The sequence below is a fragment of the Clytia hemisphaerica genome, unplaced genomic scaffold (assembly GCF_902728285.1).
Source record: "Clytia hemisphaerica strain Z4C2 unplaced genomic scaffold, Clytia hemisphaerica genome assembly, whole genome shotgun sequence".
NCBI lineage: Eukaryota > Metazoa > Cnidaria > Hydrozoa > Leptothecata > Clytiidae > Clytia > Clytia hemisphaerica.
The window spans coordinates 108,388-127,125 of record NW_027104237.1 but is presented as its reverse complement, the minus strand read 5'-3'; the positions used below and the strand labels follow the sequence as shown (position 1 = coordinate 127,125).

The following is an 18,738-nucleotide window of genomic DNA, read 5'->3' as shown; positions in this document are numbered from 1 at the left end:
GAATAAATTTCTTACATTTTGCTTCTTGCAACAGTGCTGGACGAGAAAGAACTCCTCTTAGAAGATGGTGTGGATGATTCCCAAGATCAGAAGTTAAATAACAAATTGAAAGCACTACCCGATCACTTAACGTCGAATCTTGATGTCGTTGGTAATATGTCGGCAATGTCGTTATATGTAAGATGCTTATTTTCGATTGGTCGATTTACCTTCAAAAGCTCGAAAATTTAACAAATCATTCTAAAAGCCTAAAACGAGCTCTTTTTGTTCTCTTTTTTTTCAAAAAGCAAAGTAGGGGTTTTGATTCACTTTGAACTTTACTATCAAGCATTTCATACCTATAATCTTATGGGCAACTTTATGTATTATCGAAAATCTCACTGAATCTCGTCGATCCTATAATAGTCTAATTTAATGAGTGATTTTGAAGATCCCGTCGGAGCTTTTAGTTTTAGCCAAATAAATTTAAGTATAATTTTCTAAATTTAAGATAAATTTACCAATTCCTCTAAAAGACTCGAGCGCCATACCTGTTTTAAATTTGAATTTCCATCCCGAAAAAAGTAGATTTCAATACCTTTGGGAAATTTTTTCCTCGATAATAATTTCTCGATATGATTTCCTCTAATAGAAAATAGAATACAAGAAGTCTGTAGTTTGAAATTTTAACAAAATATCATTTTTTATAGAGTAATAACGAAATCGAAGATGTTCTCAAAGAACAAGACAACCAGGATGAAACGATGGCGTCAGGCTCGCTGTCTTTCAAAGTCGTCAGAAATTACTTCTACAAAGGACTCGGATGTTTTCTTACGTTTCTGCTCCCTGTATTTCTTGTCTCAGGTCAGGTAGGTAGCATTTGCTCCAATTGTTTGTCATTCTTTCTATCAAAATCAAATTTTTGCGGAGAAGATAAACCTCAAAGATTGGAATTTTCTTTCTATAAGTATATTCAAAATCTTGGAAGCCTTTGGATAACTTCCTGACTTTTATAAGCCTTAAATATTAACGAGTATTGTTTGTAATTTCCTAAATAATCTGAAAAGCCTTAAAGTCTTTTTAACTTGTTTAATACTTTGGCAATCGAAGCCTTGTGTTTTTATATAAGTTTGTTCTAATTTAAAATTATGTGTTTAACATGTAATTGTTTACATTTTCTCACTCAAATACGGTTTTTCTAAAAGGACTGGTTTTTAAAGCTTGAAGACATAAATTCTTTACTTCTTTACTTAGGCCTTAGTTAAAGCGGTGTCAACAAATTTGTTGTAATTTAAATTTATTTATATTTCAGGTTGTTTTGACATTCACTGACTACTATATGGCTCAATGGTGATTATATTTTCTTGTGATACATACCAAAATTGTATTTTTTAGCTCAATCCTAACTAATGTGTGGAACCTTGTAATTTTTGCATTCAAATGATTTTTATTTCACCATATAGTCTTGAGAAGAAAATTTTCGTAAGATTTCTAGGCGCGCCTCTATGCTGACAAAGCAGAATAATAATAATAATTTCTCAAAATGTGTGCTCGCGTGGCGTCAAAAGGAGACAAATTTGTTTTTTCTTTTGTCTAAAAATGCTGTGTAAGCAATAATGGTAGGAGATGATGTCCTTTAATCGATTCTAAAAAAGTGTCGTTCACGTTTAAAAATAGGGCAAGAAGTGAACAAGAGCGAAACACAAACCAAACGATCACCAGTCCGTTTTACTATCAACAAAACGCCGATTACAACATCATAATTTTTGGTTCAATTGTTCTTTTCGCTGTCTTGTTGGATATCGTCAGAATCATTTATTTCTTTTATGCTATGGTGAGATGTAACAGACATCTACATGACGCAATGTTTACTTCCATTTTAAAAGCACCCATCTATTTCTTCAACACGCACCCGGTTGGTAAGAAATCAAAATACCATGCCGGCCGGCCCTGACTTACTCTTGTCTCCCGAATAGACGTCCCCCCCTGCTAATTGTTAAGAGAAAAAAAATCCATCACCCCGCTCTTATTAAGACCCCCCCCCCCGCTAATTAGATTCGAATAATTCAATATTTCATTACAGTGTAGATAAACCTTAAACTTGTTAAAGTTTTCCTTTTTGTTAGTATTGGCACTTATTTTACGTGTTCATTTGTTAAAGTTTCTTTTTTATTGTTGAAATTGATATCATTAAAAAAAATCTGTCTTCAAATTACTCCCGCCCTCTTATTTCAACCCCCCCCCCCCCGCTTAATAGAATTTAAAAGATTTTTCTACCCCCTGCTTATTCGGACCCCCCCCCCCCCGCGTCTATTCGGGAGACTTAAAGTATCGCCGGCCTTTTAACACCGGCTCAAAGTTCAAATTTTTCCGTTTTTAGCCTGAGCAGCCCTAATTTGATTTAGATCCGTTACGCCGGCCCTAATTACGCTAGCAACGAAAAAACACCAAAATGGGCCGATTCCAGTAATAAATTTAAATACTAAATAATCAGGACGGGATTTTGGAATGGCCACACATTTACTCTTGATTTTTTGAAATTTTTCGAAGTAATCCCTTGTATTTCTTGTAATTTGCAGTTAAACATCCTCCTGGATTTTTCCCTTGTTTTGTATGCGGTTTTCATTGATTCAGTAAGCCTTTTTATGAAAAAACTGAGTTTCCATGTTCCATTCTTTTGCGGGAATTTTGAAATTATTCAACTTGTCTCATTCATAGGTCAAATTTTGAATCGCTTTTCACGGGATACACATCTTGTAGACGAAGAGTTACCTTGGATACTGTGTGATGCACTAAGAGTGAGTAACATGACGAGTAGGACAAATTTTTACCAATTTGACCAATTTTGACCTCTCCTTTTTCCGACCCTCGGTGGTACTGAGATCAATTTCGAGCTTTCCAACCTACACAGGGACTTTCATGGTAAAAAAAAAGGCACACTTAAAAGCGGCACATACCCGCCCCTATCACTTGCCTAGGATAATAGATTTTTCTGGAGATGCGCAGGGTAATTTCCAAGCACTTTTCCTTATTACAAAGGTTTTCTTTCCGGAAATAAAATCACCCAGTGGTGCCCTGGCCTGGGACTCATTTCAAAACCGTCATAGTAATAATTTTTTGCCGTGACGAAATTGTGTAAATTCACGTAACTTTTGGCTACCCCAAATTTGTGCGCAGCCTCATCCCTTATTCGATGAAAATCAGATTCCCCTTGGAAATCGAATTAGAAAGCTACGGTATGATTGCAAAAAGGACAGTATAAGAAATGAATATCCCTGGTTGTCCTGTCCACAAATAAATTGATCGTTTGTTTTATATCAGTCAGAAAGAAAAGACACTTAATTATTCTGCTACTGGCAGTTTCAAGCCACTTTTGTGACAATCTTCAAGCATGAAACTGCTAGTAGCAGAATAAAAAAGTGTCTTTTCTTCCTGACCGACATCGTCCTACTTATGCATCAAGCACTGTAAAAGACTGAAGAATTACTTATCGTTTATATCCTTCTCTAGATCTTATTACTCTTATTGGCCATCGTTACAATCAATTGCTTCAGTGTTCCCTACATTCTCATCATCGTCATTCCTCTCTTTGTGATTTTCGTCAAACTGAGAACGTATTATATGAATATCGGCCGTGAAGTCAAAAGACTTGATGCTGTCGGTAAGTTTCCCCGATTTCCCGATAGAGTTCTTTTTATTTCCCCGCTGTTTTTAAATAAACTGAGAACGTTGAATATGAATGTGGGCCGTGAAGTCAAAAGACTCGATGCTGTCGGTAAGTTTCCCCGATTTCCCGATAATGCTTGTTTTATTTCCCTCTGTTTTTAAATAAGCTGAGAACGTTTAGTATGAATACCGGCCGTGAAGTCAAAAGACTCGATGCTGTCGGTAAGTTTCCCCGATTTCCCGATAATGCTTGTTTTATTTCCCTCTGTTTTTAAATAAACTGAGAACGTTTAGTATGAATACCGGCCGTGAAGTCAAAAGACTCGATGCTGTCGGTAAGTTTCCCCGATTTCCTGATTTTGATTTTTTATTTTCCAGCGTTATTTTTTAAATCTGAGAACCTTCTGCTTAGTGCAAAGGCAGAGCTTTCGGTCACGGTCTGCAAGGTCGAGGGTTAAATCCTATGTCGGGTTATATCAGAGACTTCGTATTTTGTTTACAAATTAGCACTTGATGTATCTCTGCTTGATCATCGGCAATTAAAGAGATGGATCAAGGGTAAGTTGATCAATCCAGTGAGCCCTCCCTTATCAAGATAGCAATCGAAAGATGAGCCTTCAAGTTGCCTCTGACTGTGGTCACAGACTTACTTTTTTTCCCAAAATCTCGGCTATTGCTAGTTTAATTCCAGATTTCTCTGAAAGTAAGCAAATTTTCCTCTCTCCCTGTTTAGTACACTAGCCTGATAAAATCCAGATTTTCGTCCCGAAAACGCATGACGTTATAGTTTAACATTGCATAAATGAAACGAATAAATCTCATCTCCCTTAATACTCTTAGTAGCAGTAAGTTTGCGACCGCAGTCGAGGGCGACCCGCAGGCTCCCTTTTCGTATAGCTGTCCACCCAAAGGTAGGGGAGGGCGCCACTCCTTTCTCTGGATTTATCCACTTACCCTTGATCCGACTCTTTAGTTGTTGAGCATCAATCAGAGAGGCATCAAGTTCCATTTTGGGAATCTTTGGTATGACCCAGCTGGGCATCGAACCAACAACCTTGTGCATCGTAGCTGGATGCTCTACCTTCATACTACGGTCGATTAATACTCTTACTCTTTTAGCTAGAAGTCCACTTTACACTCATCTGTCGGCCACATTGTCCGGTATCTCTACTATCCGGGCGTTTGGATTACAAAACCGGGTAACCAATGATTTCCATGATTGCACAAACTACCAAGCGGAATCGTGGCTGATGTTCATTTCATCTGTTCGGTGGTTCGGAATGAGATTGGATTTTATTTCACTTGTGTATTCAATGGTTGCAATATTCTCACCCATTATTTTACTTGATTTATCTGGAGGTAGGAATCAAATTCATATGTCGTCTATTTATTTTCGAAAAGTGTAAATTTAGAAAGACCCTAAGATATTTTAAAGAAAAAACCTTCATTACATAAGCAAAAAACCTGTTTTGAGGCCTAAAACGTTTCGAATTAAAAAAAAATGAAATGGCTAGAATGGATTTAACGGGAATATGATTCAGCGAATGGCGACAGAAGTAATTTTTGGCGGTAAAATTTTCTTTCCGCTAAAATCTTTGTTTTAAGTTACTCAAAACAAACAAACTGAAGCTTGAACACGTAAATCGTTATATACAAATTGTGCGAATTACAAGTAGTCTCCTTAACATTGTCTTAACAGATATTTTCTTTTCAAAATAAAACGTACTGATCTATAATCATATCCTCTCTTACATTCTAGAGATGGACCCGAATATTGCCAGTGTCAGCATAACATACGCATTGACTTTGAGTGGTTTATTCCAGTTCTGTGTTCGACAAAGTGCTGAAGCTGAAAATCTTGTAAGTTTTTGTCCTATTCTGTTTTTTTTTTATCGTTTACATTTTTCTCTATTTTTAGCACTTTTAACGCGCGTACTCTTTCTTTAACCAGTCGCAAACAGGGAACAACTCTCCTGCTTTTTCAGATATATTTAGTCTTCAAGAATACAGAACATTTCATCCTAAATTTAACCTTCAACATACTAATATTGGTAGAAATAAACTTAACATCATTTTACAATTACAATATCAGAGTCTAGCGTATTCGAACTTTTATTAATTCGAATCTTTCTATGATTCGAACTAAAATATTCGTCTCGGCAGCTGAAAGTCTAATTCGATTTTCAATGGACCAAAAATCTTCTTCGAATAAAAGAACAGTTCGAATTACAGAAAGAGTCGAACAAAGAAAGATTTGAATTACAGAGGTTTCGAATTGAGAGAGATTCACCCATAATCTCAATGAACAAGATTCAATTTGGATTTTTTTAATCGAGATTTTTCTCTCTCTAGATGGTGTCAGTAGAACGATTAATGGAATATGCCGACATTGAAAATGAACCAGACAACGGTGATTTGAAGGCCGACAAAAATTGGCCGGAAAAAGGCCGGATTACCGCATCGCACACATCCTTCCGTTATCACCAATCTTTGGATAATGTGTTGAAAAAAATCTCCTTTGTTATCAACGGTAGAGAAAAGGTAAGACCACGTGACTTGAAATAAAGCTGTTCTATTGGTTGATTTTCTGACTGGCGTCAACGGTAGAGAAAAGGTAAGGCCACGTGACTTGAAATAAAGCTGTTCTATTGGTTGATTTTCTGACTGGCGTCAACGGTAGAGAAGAGGTAAAACCGCGTGACTTGAAATAAAGCTGTTCTATTGGTTGATTTTCTGACTGGCGTCAACGGTAGAGAAAAGGTAAGACCACGTGACTTGAAATAAAGCTGTTCTATTGGTTGATTTTCTGAATGGCGTCAACGGTAGAGATAAGATAAGACCACGTGACTTGAAATAAAGCTGTTCTATTGTTTGATTTTTTGACTGGCGTCAACGGTAGAGAAAAGGTAAAACCGCGTGACTTGAAATAAAGCTGTTCTATTGGTTGATTTTCTGACTGGCGTCAACGGTAGAGAAAAGGTAAGACCACGTGACTTAAAATAAAGCTGTTCTATTGGTTGATTTTCTGACTGGCGTCAACGGTAGAGAAAAGGTAAGACCACGTGACTTGAAATAAAGATGTTCTATTGGTTGATTTTCTGACTGGCGTCAACGGTAGAGATAAGGTAAGGCCATGTGACTTGAAATAAAGCTGTTTTATTGGTTGATTTTCTGACTGGCGTCAACGGTAGAGATAAGGTAAGACCACGTGACTTGAAATAAAACTGTTCTATTGGTTGATTTTCTGACTGGCGTCAACGGTAGAGATAAGGTAAGACCACGTGACTTGAAATAAAGCTGTTTTATTGGTTGATTTTCTGACTGGCGTCAACGGTAGAGATAAGGTAAGACCACGTGACTTGAAATAAAACTGTTTTATTGGTTGATTTTCTGACTGGCGTCAACGGTAGAGAAAAGGTAAGACCACGTGACTTGAAATAAAGATGTTCTATTGGTTGATTTTCTGACTGGCGTCAACGGTAGAGATAAGGTAAGGCCATGTGACTTGAAATAAAACTGTTTTATTGGTTGATTTTCTGACTGGCGTCAACGGTAGAGAAAAGGTAAGACCACGTGACTTGAAATAAAGATGTTTTATTGGTTGATTTTCTGACTTGCGTCAACGGTAGAGAAAATTTAAACCACGTGACTTGAAATAAAGCTGTTCCATTGGTTGATTTTCTGACTGGCGTCAACGGTAGAGAAAAGGTAAAACCGCGTGACTTGAAATAAAGCTGTTTTATTGGTTGTTTTTCTGACTGGCGTCAACGGTAGAGAAAAGGTAAGACCACGTGACTTGAAATAAAGATGTTTTATTGGTTGATTTTCTGACTTGCGTCAACGGTAGAGAAAATGTAAACCACGTGACTTGAAATAAAGCTGTTCCATTGGTTGATTTTCTGACTGGCGTCAACGGTAGAGATAAGGTAAGGCCACGTGACTTGAAATAAAACTGTTCTAATGGTTGATTTTCTGACTGGCGTCAACGGTAGAGAAAAGGTAAGGCCGTGTGACTTGAAATAAAGCTGTTCTGTTGGTTGATTTTCTGACTAGCGTCAACGGTAGAGAAAAGGTAAAACCGCGTGACTTGAAATAAAGATGTTTTATTGGTTGATTTTCTGACTGGCGTCAACGGTAGAGAAAAGGTAAAACCGCGTGACTTGAAATAAAGCTGTTCGTTCTATTGGTTGATTTTCTGACTAGCGTCAACGGTAGAGAAAAAGAGCCGATAGTAAGTTTAACAGTCTAATATTCCTTCATCGCCGTATTCTTACCGAAATAAAGTTTTATTCCACGCTTCTAGATTGGAGTTGTTGGGCGTACGGGAGCTGGTAAAAGCACTCTTTTGAATTTGTTGTTCCGAATGGGCGTTACAGATGGGCGTGTTATCATCGACGATGTTGATATATCACGATTAAAATTGAAAGATCTTCGACGCTCACTCTCTATTATCCCACAGGTGTGTAAAGTTATTGTTTGCATTATGAGTTGGAATTCTTTGCCATGGAAAGTCATGTGACATCTTTTTCAATCAATAAGATTTAATAATTTCGAGGGTAAAACAAACACTATGGTTTAACTCACTAAAAGATTATGTTTACTGAAAACACTTAATTAATCTTTAGTAAGTGTTCTGTTCTACCCCAGTTCTGACGTCATGCCGTGGCGAAGAATTTTATTTGAAACCTAAGAGTACATTATGAGTCTGGAATAGGATAAAAGTTATTAAATCTTGATTCTGGGAAATGTGGTATGTACAGTTGACGCTCTCATAAAGGATGCTCTACCATTCAAAACGCTCCCTTATTCGATGAAAATCAAATTAGAGAGCGTCAACTGTAGTGATCATCGTGTTGCATGGAAGCTTTTATCAAATTATGATTATTTATGATATTCTTTACCATTAAATGTTTTTTATAACAACATCCAAAAAATTTTGAAGCTTTTGGATGTTCTTTAAAAACTAATTTTCTTAACATGTTTATATTCTCACCATTTTATGGGTATTTTTGACCATTTTCCTAAGAAATTTGGCTTTTAAAGGTCCACAAGGTCTTAAAATGTTCTTGAACTTGTTCTCAATGTTTTAGCCATCAAAGCCTTATCTTCTTATAATTTTATTCTTATAAAAACTATTTCATATTCGTCAGGATCCGGTCTTGTTCAATGGTACATTGCGTAAAAATTTGGACCCTTTCTCCAAGTACACAGATGATCAAATATGGCAAGCTTTGACAGAGGTAGGTTCCAGGATTTTATCTACTACAATACACCTATCTAACATTTAAAACGTGAGTAGACTGGGTTCGAGGTCACCAGGAAGATATGACCACAGAAATATTTTATAAAACACTAGATAGAGCTTTTCCTACCCTATTTGAAGCAAAATAATCCGCCATCTTGAATGAAGTGACGTCATAATTTCGCTTGTGTGATCCTTGAAATTTTGAAGGCATTGCTATGTCAAAAAGTTTCAACAGCGAAAAACCAAAGCTACTACTGTGACCCACTTTCAGCAAAGATGGCGTACTATTTTGCTTCACCTGTCTTGGCTTGGAAAAGATAGAGCAGCTCTATCTAGTGTTTCATATAAGATATCTGTGGGTATGAATGTCTGAAGTCGTTCCATTTTCATCCTTAAAGACAAAAAAAAGAAATCTGACGTCATTTCCTTGTAAATTAATTACCAAACCCCTTTAAAGCTGACCGCGCTGCTAAGAGTTGATAGGTGTAAAGACCTTTTCATAAATTATTTTGACTGACTCTTTTTCGAAAAATTACCAATTTGATTAAACACCTTGAGTCTTCAGAAGTTCCCACCGTTCCGTTCGCTATAATATAGCGAGTTGAACCTGATTGGTCGAAAAAAGCTGTGAAATATTTGTAATAATTATCGGAGCCGCGAACTCACTCACTAAACAATTATGCGCAATTATCTCATTTAGCCGCGGCTTTTTTATCTTAGTAAGAGTAACCACGGTAAAACATATCAAAATCAAAACATTCAAATCAAATCCTTGATTCAATAAGTAGACCTTTCTCAAAGCTATTCACAATTGCCTGTGTTATTTAAAGCTTTTGCAATCCTTGTAGTGTTCTTTTCATTCAGATTTCCTCGTAATGATATTAAAAACTTAAATATCCACTAAAATGCTCCATATAAAAATCATAAGTTATGTTTCGACCGATGAGTCCACGGGTATTGATGAAACGGCCCCATATAAGTCGATATGCATCATTTTTATAACCTAGCTTAATTTGGTAGAAAAGAATGATCAATTCATGAGAGTAATTTGTATGACCAGCTGCTTTGAAATAAAGAAGTATGCCATCATTAATATTTCGCAAAATCATGTTGATTGAGAACAAAGTCCCCTTTCAAGCTCTCTTCTTTGATCCTTGCAAACCTTTCAGTTCGTGATTGAGAGAGTGATATATTTTTTACTTCTGTTTAGTTGATATAAAAGGTCTGCCAAACGCTTCACTAAAGAGTCTTTAAATTTTGAGCTTCGCTTGATTTTTTAAAAGGATAGAAAGAGAACGGAGAGTGTATTCTCCTCTCGCTGAGCTAATGGTTTGTTTGCTGTTTCCATTGTTGGCCAATTACCTTACGACAAGGTAACAAATCGACATCCTGGACACTCACACTGCTACTCTGGGATTCTAAGAGATTCTACGTTCTGTAAAATGCAAAGAAATATAAAAACATAACAGTAAAGATTGCAGTCAAAGTAGCGATATAAACTTTCAGATTAAAAACATTGCTGTAGGGCTGTATTTTTAAGAAGAAAACAGCTCTAAAACGCTTGAAATTGAGCTTTTTTATCGCGGTTTTTTGTCGAACCGCCATCTTTGTTTATGCAAAAGGCGCCATTTTTAAAGGGACATTTTACGAATAATTAATACGGTTAATAAACTATAGAGAAGTTTCTGATTCGCTAATTCATTTTCTTGCAATTTTTGACTAAGTCTGGGATGTTCTAGACGTTTTCGCCAACAAAAATCATAAAAAAAAGAAATAAGTTTATACCTAAACTAGAGTCTTCAAGTGTTACTTTTATAAGTGTTACTTGGAATCAATTACCATAGCAATATTTTGAAAACGAGGTAAACGTTTCTCGTGACGTAGTTTGTACAAAGCTCTCTTCACTGATGAGGATAGGAACCGGCTTTCCCAAATTAAAATAGGGTTTTTTCCGCCTAAAAACAAAATGTTAAAAACAGTTTTTAAGCAAATGAAAAGTTCTAATAATAAGTTGATTTTTAGAAAATAAGAAATGTTACGTCAACATAAGAAAAATGTTGGGGACGAAAAGTGGGATTTATCGGGTATTACGAATCATAATAGCGGTTACAATGAAGCTTTGAGCTGCTTTGAGCGAGACGCAAGAAAACTAGGCTGCTGGCATCCACTAACGGATTCGTGCTCCTTATAGAGGATGCTTAATAAGCTATATTTCCTTTGTCCAGAGATTTGCCGCCTTTAGCCGATATACGGCTAAAGACATTTTTAGCTGGCGAGTGTCTACAAATATAACATTACGTAATGTTTAAATTTTCTGTGAGGCACCAAATCATAGATTGGAAAATATATTTGGATTTTGAAAAAAAAGTAGGCGGAAGGAAGTTTGCTTGTTTTTCTTCCTCCTTTCTTGTTTAATGTGGAGATTTTGTAAAAGATGAGAAATTAGATTTATTGAATTTAAGTGCCCTGATGTATCTTCTGTGTGCACCAACAAAATTTTGCTTCATAAAACTACATTTTGATGCTTTAATTTGGACTTGCATGAGTGTATAATTTTTTACCACACTGGATTCGTTGATCACTTTGGCTCCAGATAATTGTTTTGTCAGTTCTACAGATATGTTGCAGATTATTTCAAGGTATTCTAGTTATGTATATACAGTACATTTTGGGGGTCATATTGAATATTTCTGACATTACTTCTTTATGATTCTACAAAAGGGAGTGTTGTTGTTCCTTCAACAAGGGCCTTTAAATGTTAAAACAAACAAAGAACTTTTCTTCAGCTTTGGCATTTCACTTTTTAATACTGTGTGGCCTTTGTATCTTTTCAGGTACTTAGCTTCAATTCTTTGAAGAGATTGGAGTGTTTCTGGTTGTTTTCTTTCACTTTTGTGTTCATATTTGTATTTTTTGAGCTTCGACCGAAGAGCTGATGGAAAAGTTTTGATAAATTTACAGACCAGATATCTTATAAAAGTAAAAGTCAAAAATAAATCTACAGACTGTACATAATGCGCGCATCAGATTGTTTTTTTATCTTTTTTCTGTTTTGTTTTTCTGGTCTGGGATTCGAATTTCAAATGTAAACATTCCATTGAAAACGTTCGAAACGATCGTTTTTGCGCGCACATCAATGTCAATCAAATTACTCGCCAAGATTTCCTTTGCGAACCGGAAAGCGGTTGGTAGATCATTAAGCAGACCTATACTACCTGTGGTTTTGTAGAGGTCTGCGATTCAGACTACAAGAAAACTTGAATATCCAGCTAAAATGTTAACCATCCCATGAATCTAAAGAATTAACGGTTAAACTTCAGTTGGCCCTCATCCGGAATTTGCTTTTCGGTCTATATAGGGTCTTCAGCAAAATAATGAGATAATTAATTCGATTTGCATTTTCATTATCATTCTATGAAATAAACATTTTTCAAGTTGAAGAAATTATCCAAGAAGTTTATCACCAATAAAGTCAATAGTTTCTCTACCCTACTCAGGGAACAATTTCGGGTAATTAGACGAATTGCCTCACAAATTTGTCAAATACCTTATCGGGGAAAACTTCGTCGGGGAAGAATATTCGTCACTTGCTGGTAGTTGGTAAATGCATTAAGGGCTCTGACCATAGTGAATTTTTCATAATTGCCGTGTTTAAAATGTGTTTTCTGACTGATGTAGCCAACAAAACTATGGCATGTTATACATTTTCTGTTAGACAAACTATTCCTGAATCTGAAAATTCAAAAATTGCATTGAAAAAATTTGATGAAGAAGAAAATGAAGACTTTTGCGAGGAAGAGTATTTCAACTTTGAAGAGCTTAGTTTCGGCGAAGAAAAAACATTTTGAAAAATTTTTCGCAGTAGATGGTGTATCTTTTACCGAACAATAAAGATTTTTGCGGAAAATTTTTGTAAATGCTTCTTTGTCTCGAAATCTTCAAAATGGTGGTTTTTCATCAATTTTTCATCTGGATTTTGCTTAAAAAACAGTCATAACTTTTGACACATCTTTTTAGAAAAATTTTCCGCAAAATTTAAAATAGTTCAATTCTTTGCGGACAGTTTAAAGAAATTTTGAAACAAAAAAGTTAATTACCCATTAAAACTTAGCACTTTTTGTAAAAGAGGGTGATGAAACATATTATTAACATCTTTTTAAAGTTCATAACGTCATTTTTGCAATTAAATTCTTAATTACTCTTAAGGGATTCGATTAAAAAGCAATTTATAAAGGCGATTCTTTGTAAAAAGTGTTAAGGAACCTGAAATATAACTTTTATGCTCAAATACCAAAATCAATTTTTGGACTATGGTCAGAGCCCTTAAGGCCGGGGAAAATTTTCGTCGGGGAAAAATATTCGTCACTTGGCCAAAATTACGTCACTTTTCCCCGACGAAGTTTTCCCCGATAAGGTATGCCAAAATCTCTTTCCACTAATTTGAATTCTTTGGTCATTCGCCAAAATTAATTCTCACTAAATTTAACAAAATAACTTGGCATTCTTTCCCTCAAAATATCTTCTCTAATAATTAATATGTTTCGATCTCGTCTCTTTGCAGTTTTAAGAATATAAAATGGGAGCCATCAGAGTAAATCGAGCTCCAACTTTTATTGAATAACCGTCCTCAACACGGTTAGCTTCAAATGAAATCATCAGAAACTCTCATAAAACTATCATTCACAAAATCACTCACTTTCACGATTAAAGGGACATAAAGTTTTTATCCTGTTTTTATCCTTTAATTTGTAGAAAGAAGAACCCTATTTTATTTTAGGGAAGTCGATCTTGTTTGATGAAAAAAAAAAAAAAAAAAGTAGTAAAATGTAAACATTGCGCGAACCACGTGTCATTAAAGAGAACTATTAAAACCATCTGTCCAAAACAAACTTGTAAAACAATTGAAACAATCAAAATCAGCCATATTTGTTTTGATTTTGTATCCCGCTGCATTCGGTTTGTTTACAAATTTCATCAGTTCTTTTATGTCCCTAAACATTGCATCTTACCACAGTCTGATTCTTTTGTTTTTAATGAGCGTCAATACTCAGAGGGAATCTCGCAAACTTAAGCCTCATTTCTAGTTTAGTATAGTTTTTCAATGGAGTTCAAATTTCAGGGTATTCTTTTTAACGGGAACCATTTCTTAGTCAATTTTTCCATTGGTTAGAGGGTCACACTGTGTGATACTTCTCACAGACGCCTCCTAAATGCCCGTGAGCTTGAGATGGAACGGAGATGGGTGACATTGAGAATTGCTGTATCACATCTACTGCAACTATAATGGCGGATTCCTTGATCTTGGGTGGTGCACCCGGCTTGATCTCGGGCATTGCATCTTTGACATCTGTTCCACCATTGAGAGAATAATTCTCAGCTAGAGGTTTACGGCGATACTCGTTCCCATTGGGTAGAGGGTCACTCTGTGTCTTGAACATTGGGGCATACTTCTCACAGACGCCTCCTAAACGCCCGTGAGCTTGAGATGGAACGGAGATGGGTGACATTGAGAATTGCTGCATCACATCTACTGCAACCATAATGGCGGATTCCTTGATCTTGGGTGGTGCACCCGGCTTGATCTCGGGCATTGCATCTTTGACATCTGTTCCGCCATTGGGAGAATAATTCTCAGCTTGAGGTTTACGTCGGTACTCGTTCCCAGCACCAACATGTTTCATACGTTTCGCATTGAAGTACTTTCTTGTGTTCTGCCTTGGCCGTAACAACATAACGTAACATTTTCTACCGTACATCAAAAATAGAGTGACATAACAATTGATGGTTAGGATAGTGGCTCCTAGGAGTTCCTTATCGCTGTGTAGACGACGGAAATAGGAAATCGGGAAACTAACGCTGAAGGAAACCGACGTGATCAAGATAGTGTAGAACAACGACATTGCTTCATTCATGATGTCAGGTAGTTTACGGCAACGGTACGCTTGGACGGAGCACGTCAGCTGGAAGACGGTTAAGAGTAGAATCTGGATATACTGATGAATCAGAGTATTGCAATGGTTGAATCTAACCATAAATAGATCATCAGTGTACGAAACCATATTTGGTGAAATTTGTAAGGAAGTTATAGCTAGACAGCCATTGGTCAATATTAACAGTACAAAGACTGTAAACGTTTGGAGTACCATTGTTCGTTTAATTTCCGTTGCTTTCAGTTTGATTTTAGAAGCAAAAGCTTTGACAAGTTTCTGCGATTTAGTATAGAGACAGGAGACGTGTAGAGTGTAGAGGATGCTTAGAATCAAAATTCGTCCTATGCATAATTCAATGTTGAGATATGGTATTATATGGAGACATACGGTGAAAAAGAAGATTGAAAAGATACTTCCGAGATGTAAGAACGATAGGAATTTGTCTGATGAACGCACTATCGGTGTATTGCGTTTCACCACAAACAAAATTAACATAAATATAGCTAGTACACAACCTAGTCCTGACGTAGTACATAAAATCACACGTTGTTCATCGTCAAACAGAAGCGGTTTGTTTGTATAAGGGTCAACGCAAGCTGTTCGTTTGCCGTTATCTATACTGAGGACACCAGTGCAAGGCGTGCAAGATCCATCACCCGTACCAAGTTTTATTGTATTTTCCGGACAAAGCTCACATCTTGTGCGATGTTCTTCGTCGAGTAATGTATTGGGGCTATTCACAAGACCGTACTTCGGTTGGAATCCAGGCAAACAATTTGTAGACGGACATTTAAGCTCAGGGAAGAAAACATTTTCCAAGTACTGATTGGTTCTTTCGTTAGTATTGACTGAAACCTCTTCGAAAATATAATTGAGAAGCGGTAACGTATATTGGCGTTTTAAGATATTTGTACTTTCGCTGTAAACTTGCGGTAATAGACTATGAATACTGTCTTCAGGATTGCGATTTAGTGCATCCCAACTTAAGATTCGTAAAAGACGGCGTATATAATCTAACATCATAACGCGTTGCTCATCTTGGGATTGCAATTCGTGGAGATGTTGTCGCCGTCTGTAGAACATCTCGAGCACGTTATAATTGTCACCATATGCCGCTTCCATTTTAATGTCTTGAAAAATAATGGTTCGATTTTTAAGGGGTTTAATTTCCTTTTTGTATTTGAACAAAGAAGCAAGTCCAAACAGGGTTGAATCTATGTAAGAATCCCCAAAGAAAATAACAACGGAATTATCGACTCCAGGTGACGTTAGAAGAGGCATGATTTTGTTGCTTAAGAAAATATCAGGGAAATCCTGAAAATTTTCCTCAATAAAATTTTTGTCATATTCAAGAAGTAAGTTAATTGTTTTCTTTTTGAGACAATATTTCTTCGTGTTCTTCAAGTGATCATAAGTGTTCTGAAAATATTCTTCATACCGTGTTATGGGTTCATTGCTTTTGTTTGATGATTGAACATTAACAAAAGTGACGTCATATAAACCGAATCGGTTTAAAAAATCCGTCACTTGTAGAGTGTAATCCGTTAGCATGAAAATTGGGTAACGTTCGTCGCATCCCTGTGGGATACACAATCGAGCGATGAGTGGATAAAGACTGCTGACAATGTCTTGTATGATTTTTGTCATTTCTTCAGTCACGTGAGCGACTATGAGAAAAATGTTTTGTTTGCGATAAATAGGAGAACGGGTTCTATTCAAAAGTGACCCACTTTTCGATTCCTCAGCCTGAGTAGTATTCCCTGTTTCAATACCCTTGACTGGCGGAAAGAAATATTTTTGGTCCAGAAACAATTCTGTTAGAAGTTTGATCAAAGTGTCCGTGTTATTACAAACGCTATAAGGAATGAAAGTGTTAGCTATCATGTTACTCAGCTCTTCACGAAAATCACTGATCATACGTCGAGACTTCAGATTAAACTCGTTGTCGGTGTCCGAATTCGACTGACGTCCGTCGCCGTCGGGACATGCGGAAAAAAAGCCGATAATCAGAAATTGCTTTAAAATATGATCTTGTGCTCCACTTTCTTGTACTGGCGATCTGCTTGTAACAAACATCAGCGATTGGAAAAATATAAGAATGAAACACATCATTACCACATATTGAACCATTGTCACCATCATTCAACAGCTTACGTTGATATGTGCGTTAAGGTTAAAGTTACACGTCTTCACTCCTTTAACTCTAACTTCACTCCTTACGAGAGCTGGACCAATGAGAAGCACTCGGTGGGCGTTTTAGGGCCGTAGATAGTGAATCGTTAGCTTCCTTAAAACCTATCTGGTGAGATATACTAGCAATCTTTAATAAATTTTTATGATAGCCGTAGATTTGATTTCCAATCACAAACTGTCCGATCAAAGTCACATTATTCAAGAAATTACAGAAGTCTTTGTTTTTATACCTCTGATATCAGCCACTGAAACAAGCTTATGTAGCTTATAAGCCCTACCCTAGCTGTTTTCTTACAACATTTATAATCTTATTAGTAAATCTATAAATATAACTATTTTATGACTAATACCTTCAGCTTTAGTATTGAATTATATGAAATAGACATTGATGTATATCCTCGCGGATTTTCTTGTAAATATAAACATTCTAAATCTCATTTCAGGCTATTCCTCAAAGATCCTTATCGAAAAGACGTACGATAAAGATCATTTAATAAATCTTCTCTATCACATTATTGGAAATCTTTTTTCGTTAAACTGTCAATTGCTGCAACTCGAGAGGTTCAAAAAAGGCGTTTTTTTGTTTTTGTTCTTACGATAATCGGTTCTTTCGTTGTCTTTTGTTTAGTTCGTGCTCTAAAAAAGTGTTTTTAGTCTTGGTTTTAGTGGGCTATTTTGAGATTTTTACAATACATGTTTTTTTTTATAAGCATACAAAAATCCGAAAACAGGTTAAAAGCTTAAATAAGGTTGAAAAATGCTTGAGGGGATGCTTAAATCTAAAGCATAAATTTAGGGAAATACTGAAAATCCATAAAATTCCAGCCAAAACAAGCCAAAATCAGGAAAAAAACATTTTTCGTAGGCTCGAGGTAATGCTTGCCATATGCTTAATTTTCCCCATATCTGAGCCTAGATATGCTTATAAGTGCAATGCTTATAAAAAAAACATGTAAAAGATTGAGGTTTTACAATAATTCCCAGATCATAAGAAATTCCACAAGTTGAAGGTGATAAATATCTAGTATAGGGCCGATCCCCTTTCCATTCTTTTTTGAACCTACCTCGGAGGTACTTTAATTTAACCTTTGGTTGTTCGTCCGTTCGTCTGTTACCAGCTTTTCTCGGGATTGGCCCATTATTTTTTTCTGATTTCTTGCATAATGATGCAAAATGACAGTACCCAAAAAGTTACGATTTTCAAAAAAATATTTTTTGGGCAAATTTAAACCAAAATAAAAACTGCCTAAAATTGGGGTTTTTCTAACTTCTTGCATAAAGATAAAGGGCAAGGTTCTCTAAGCCGTTTGTTCCAGAAATTTTTTTTTGGCCGTCAAAATCTTATTTGGGGAAATTCCCATGTTTTTTCATTTTTAAAATGAGCATTTCTCGCGATTGCCATGGTATTTTTTTCTGATTTTTTTCACAGTGATGTAAAATAGTAATGTTTGAAATCTGAGGGAGCCCGATGTTCGAAAAAAAATCCTTATTTAGTTTTTCCTTATTTTTCACACAGTGATGCGAAATTGTAATCCTTAAAATGTAAGACTTCAAGATTTTTTGAAAGAAAAAGTTGTAGCCGAATATGGGCCAAATTTGGATTTGTGGAAATTGCTTCATTAGATTTTATCTTCATTAGAATTATCTTAACATGAAAGAAAGGATTGTTTTTCTGTCTGCTAAAAACTTAGCTTGGCTTCTTACCTCTAAAACATCGGGAAGCCC

The 18,738-nt window shown here is 36.0% G+C and overlaps 1 protein-coding gene across 1 annotated transcript in view; it reads left to right on the top strand.

Moving 5' to 3' along the window:
• The window catches only part of LOC136816047 (ATP-binding cassette sub-family C member 4-like), a 62,635-nt gene that overhangs the window by 40,632 nt on the left and 3,265 nt on the right, over window positions 1-18,738 (top strand). Inside the window, exons 18-28 of the mRNA XM_067072478.1 lie at window positions 35-177; window positions 690-848; window positions 1,292-1,329; window positions 1,657-1,898; window positions 2,698-2,777; window positions 3,490-3,640; window positions 4,765-5,004; window positions 5,405-5,505; window positions 5,998-6,186; window positions 7,949-8,104; window positions 8,796-8,885. Of these exons, the coding sequence (XP_066928579.1) occupies window positions 35-177; window positions 690-848; window positions 1,292-1,329; window positions 1,657-1,898; window positions 2,698-2,777; window positions 3,490-3,640; window positions 4,765-5,004; window positions 5,405-5,505; window positions 5,998-6,186; window positions 7,949-8,104; window positions 8,796-8,885 (1,589 nt within the window). The remainder of the gene's footprint in view (window positions 1-34; window positions 178-689; window positions 849-1,291; window positions 1,330-1,656; window positions 1,899-2,697; window positions 2,778-3,489; window positions 3,641-4,764; window positions 5,005-5,404; window positions 5,506-5,997; window positions 6,187-7,948; window positions 8,105-8,795; window positions 8,886-18,738) is intronic.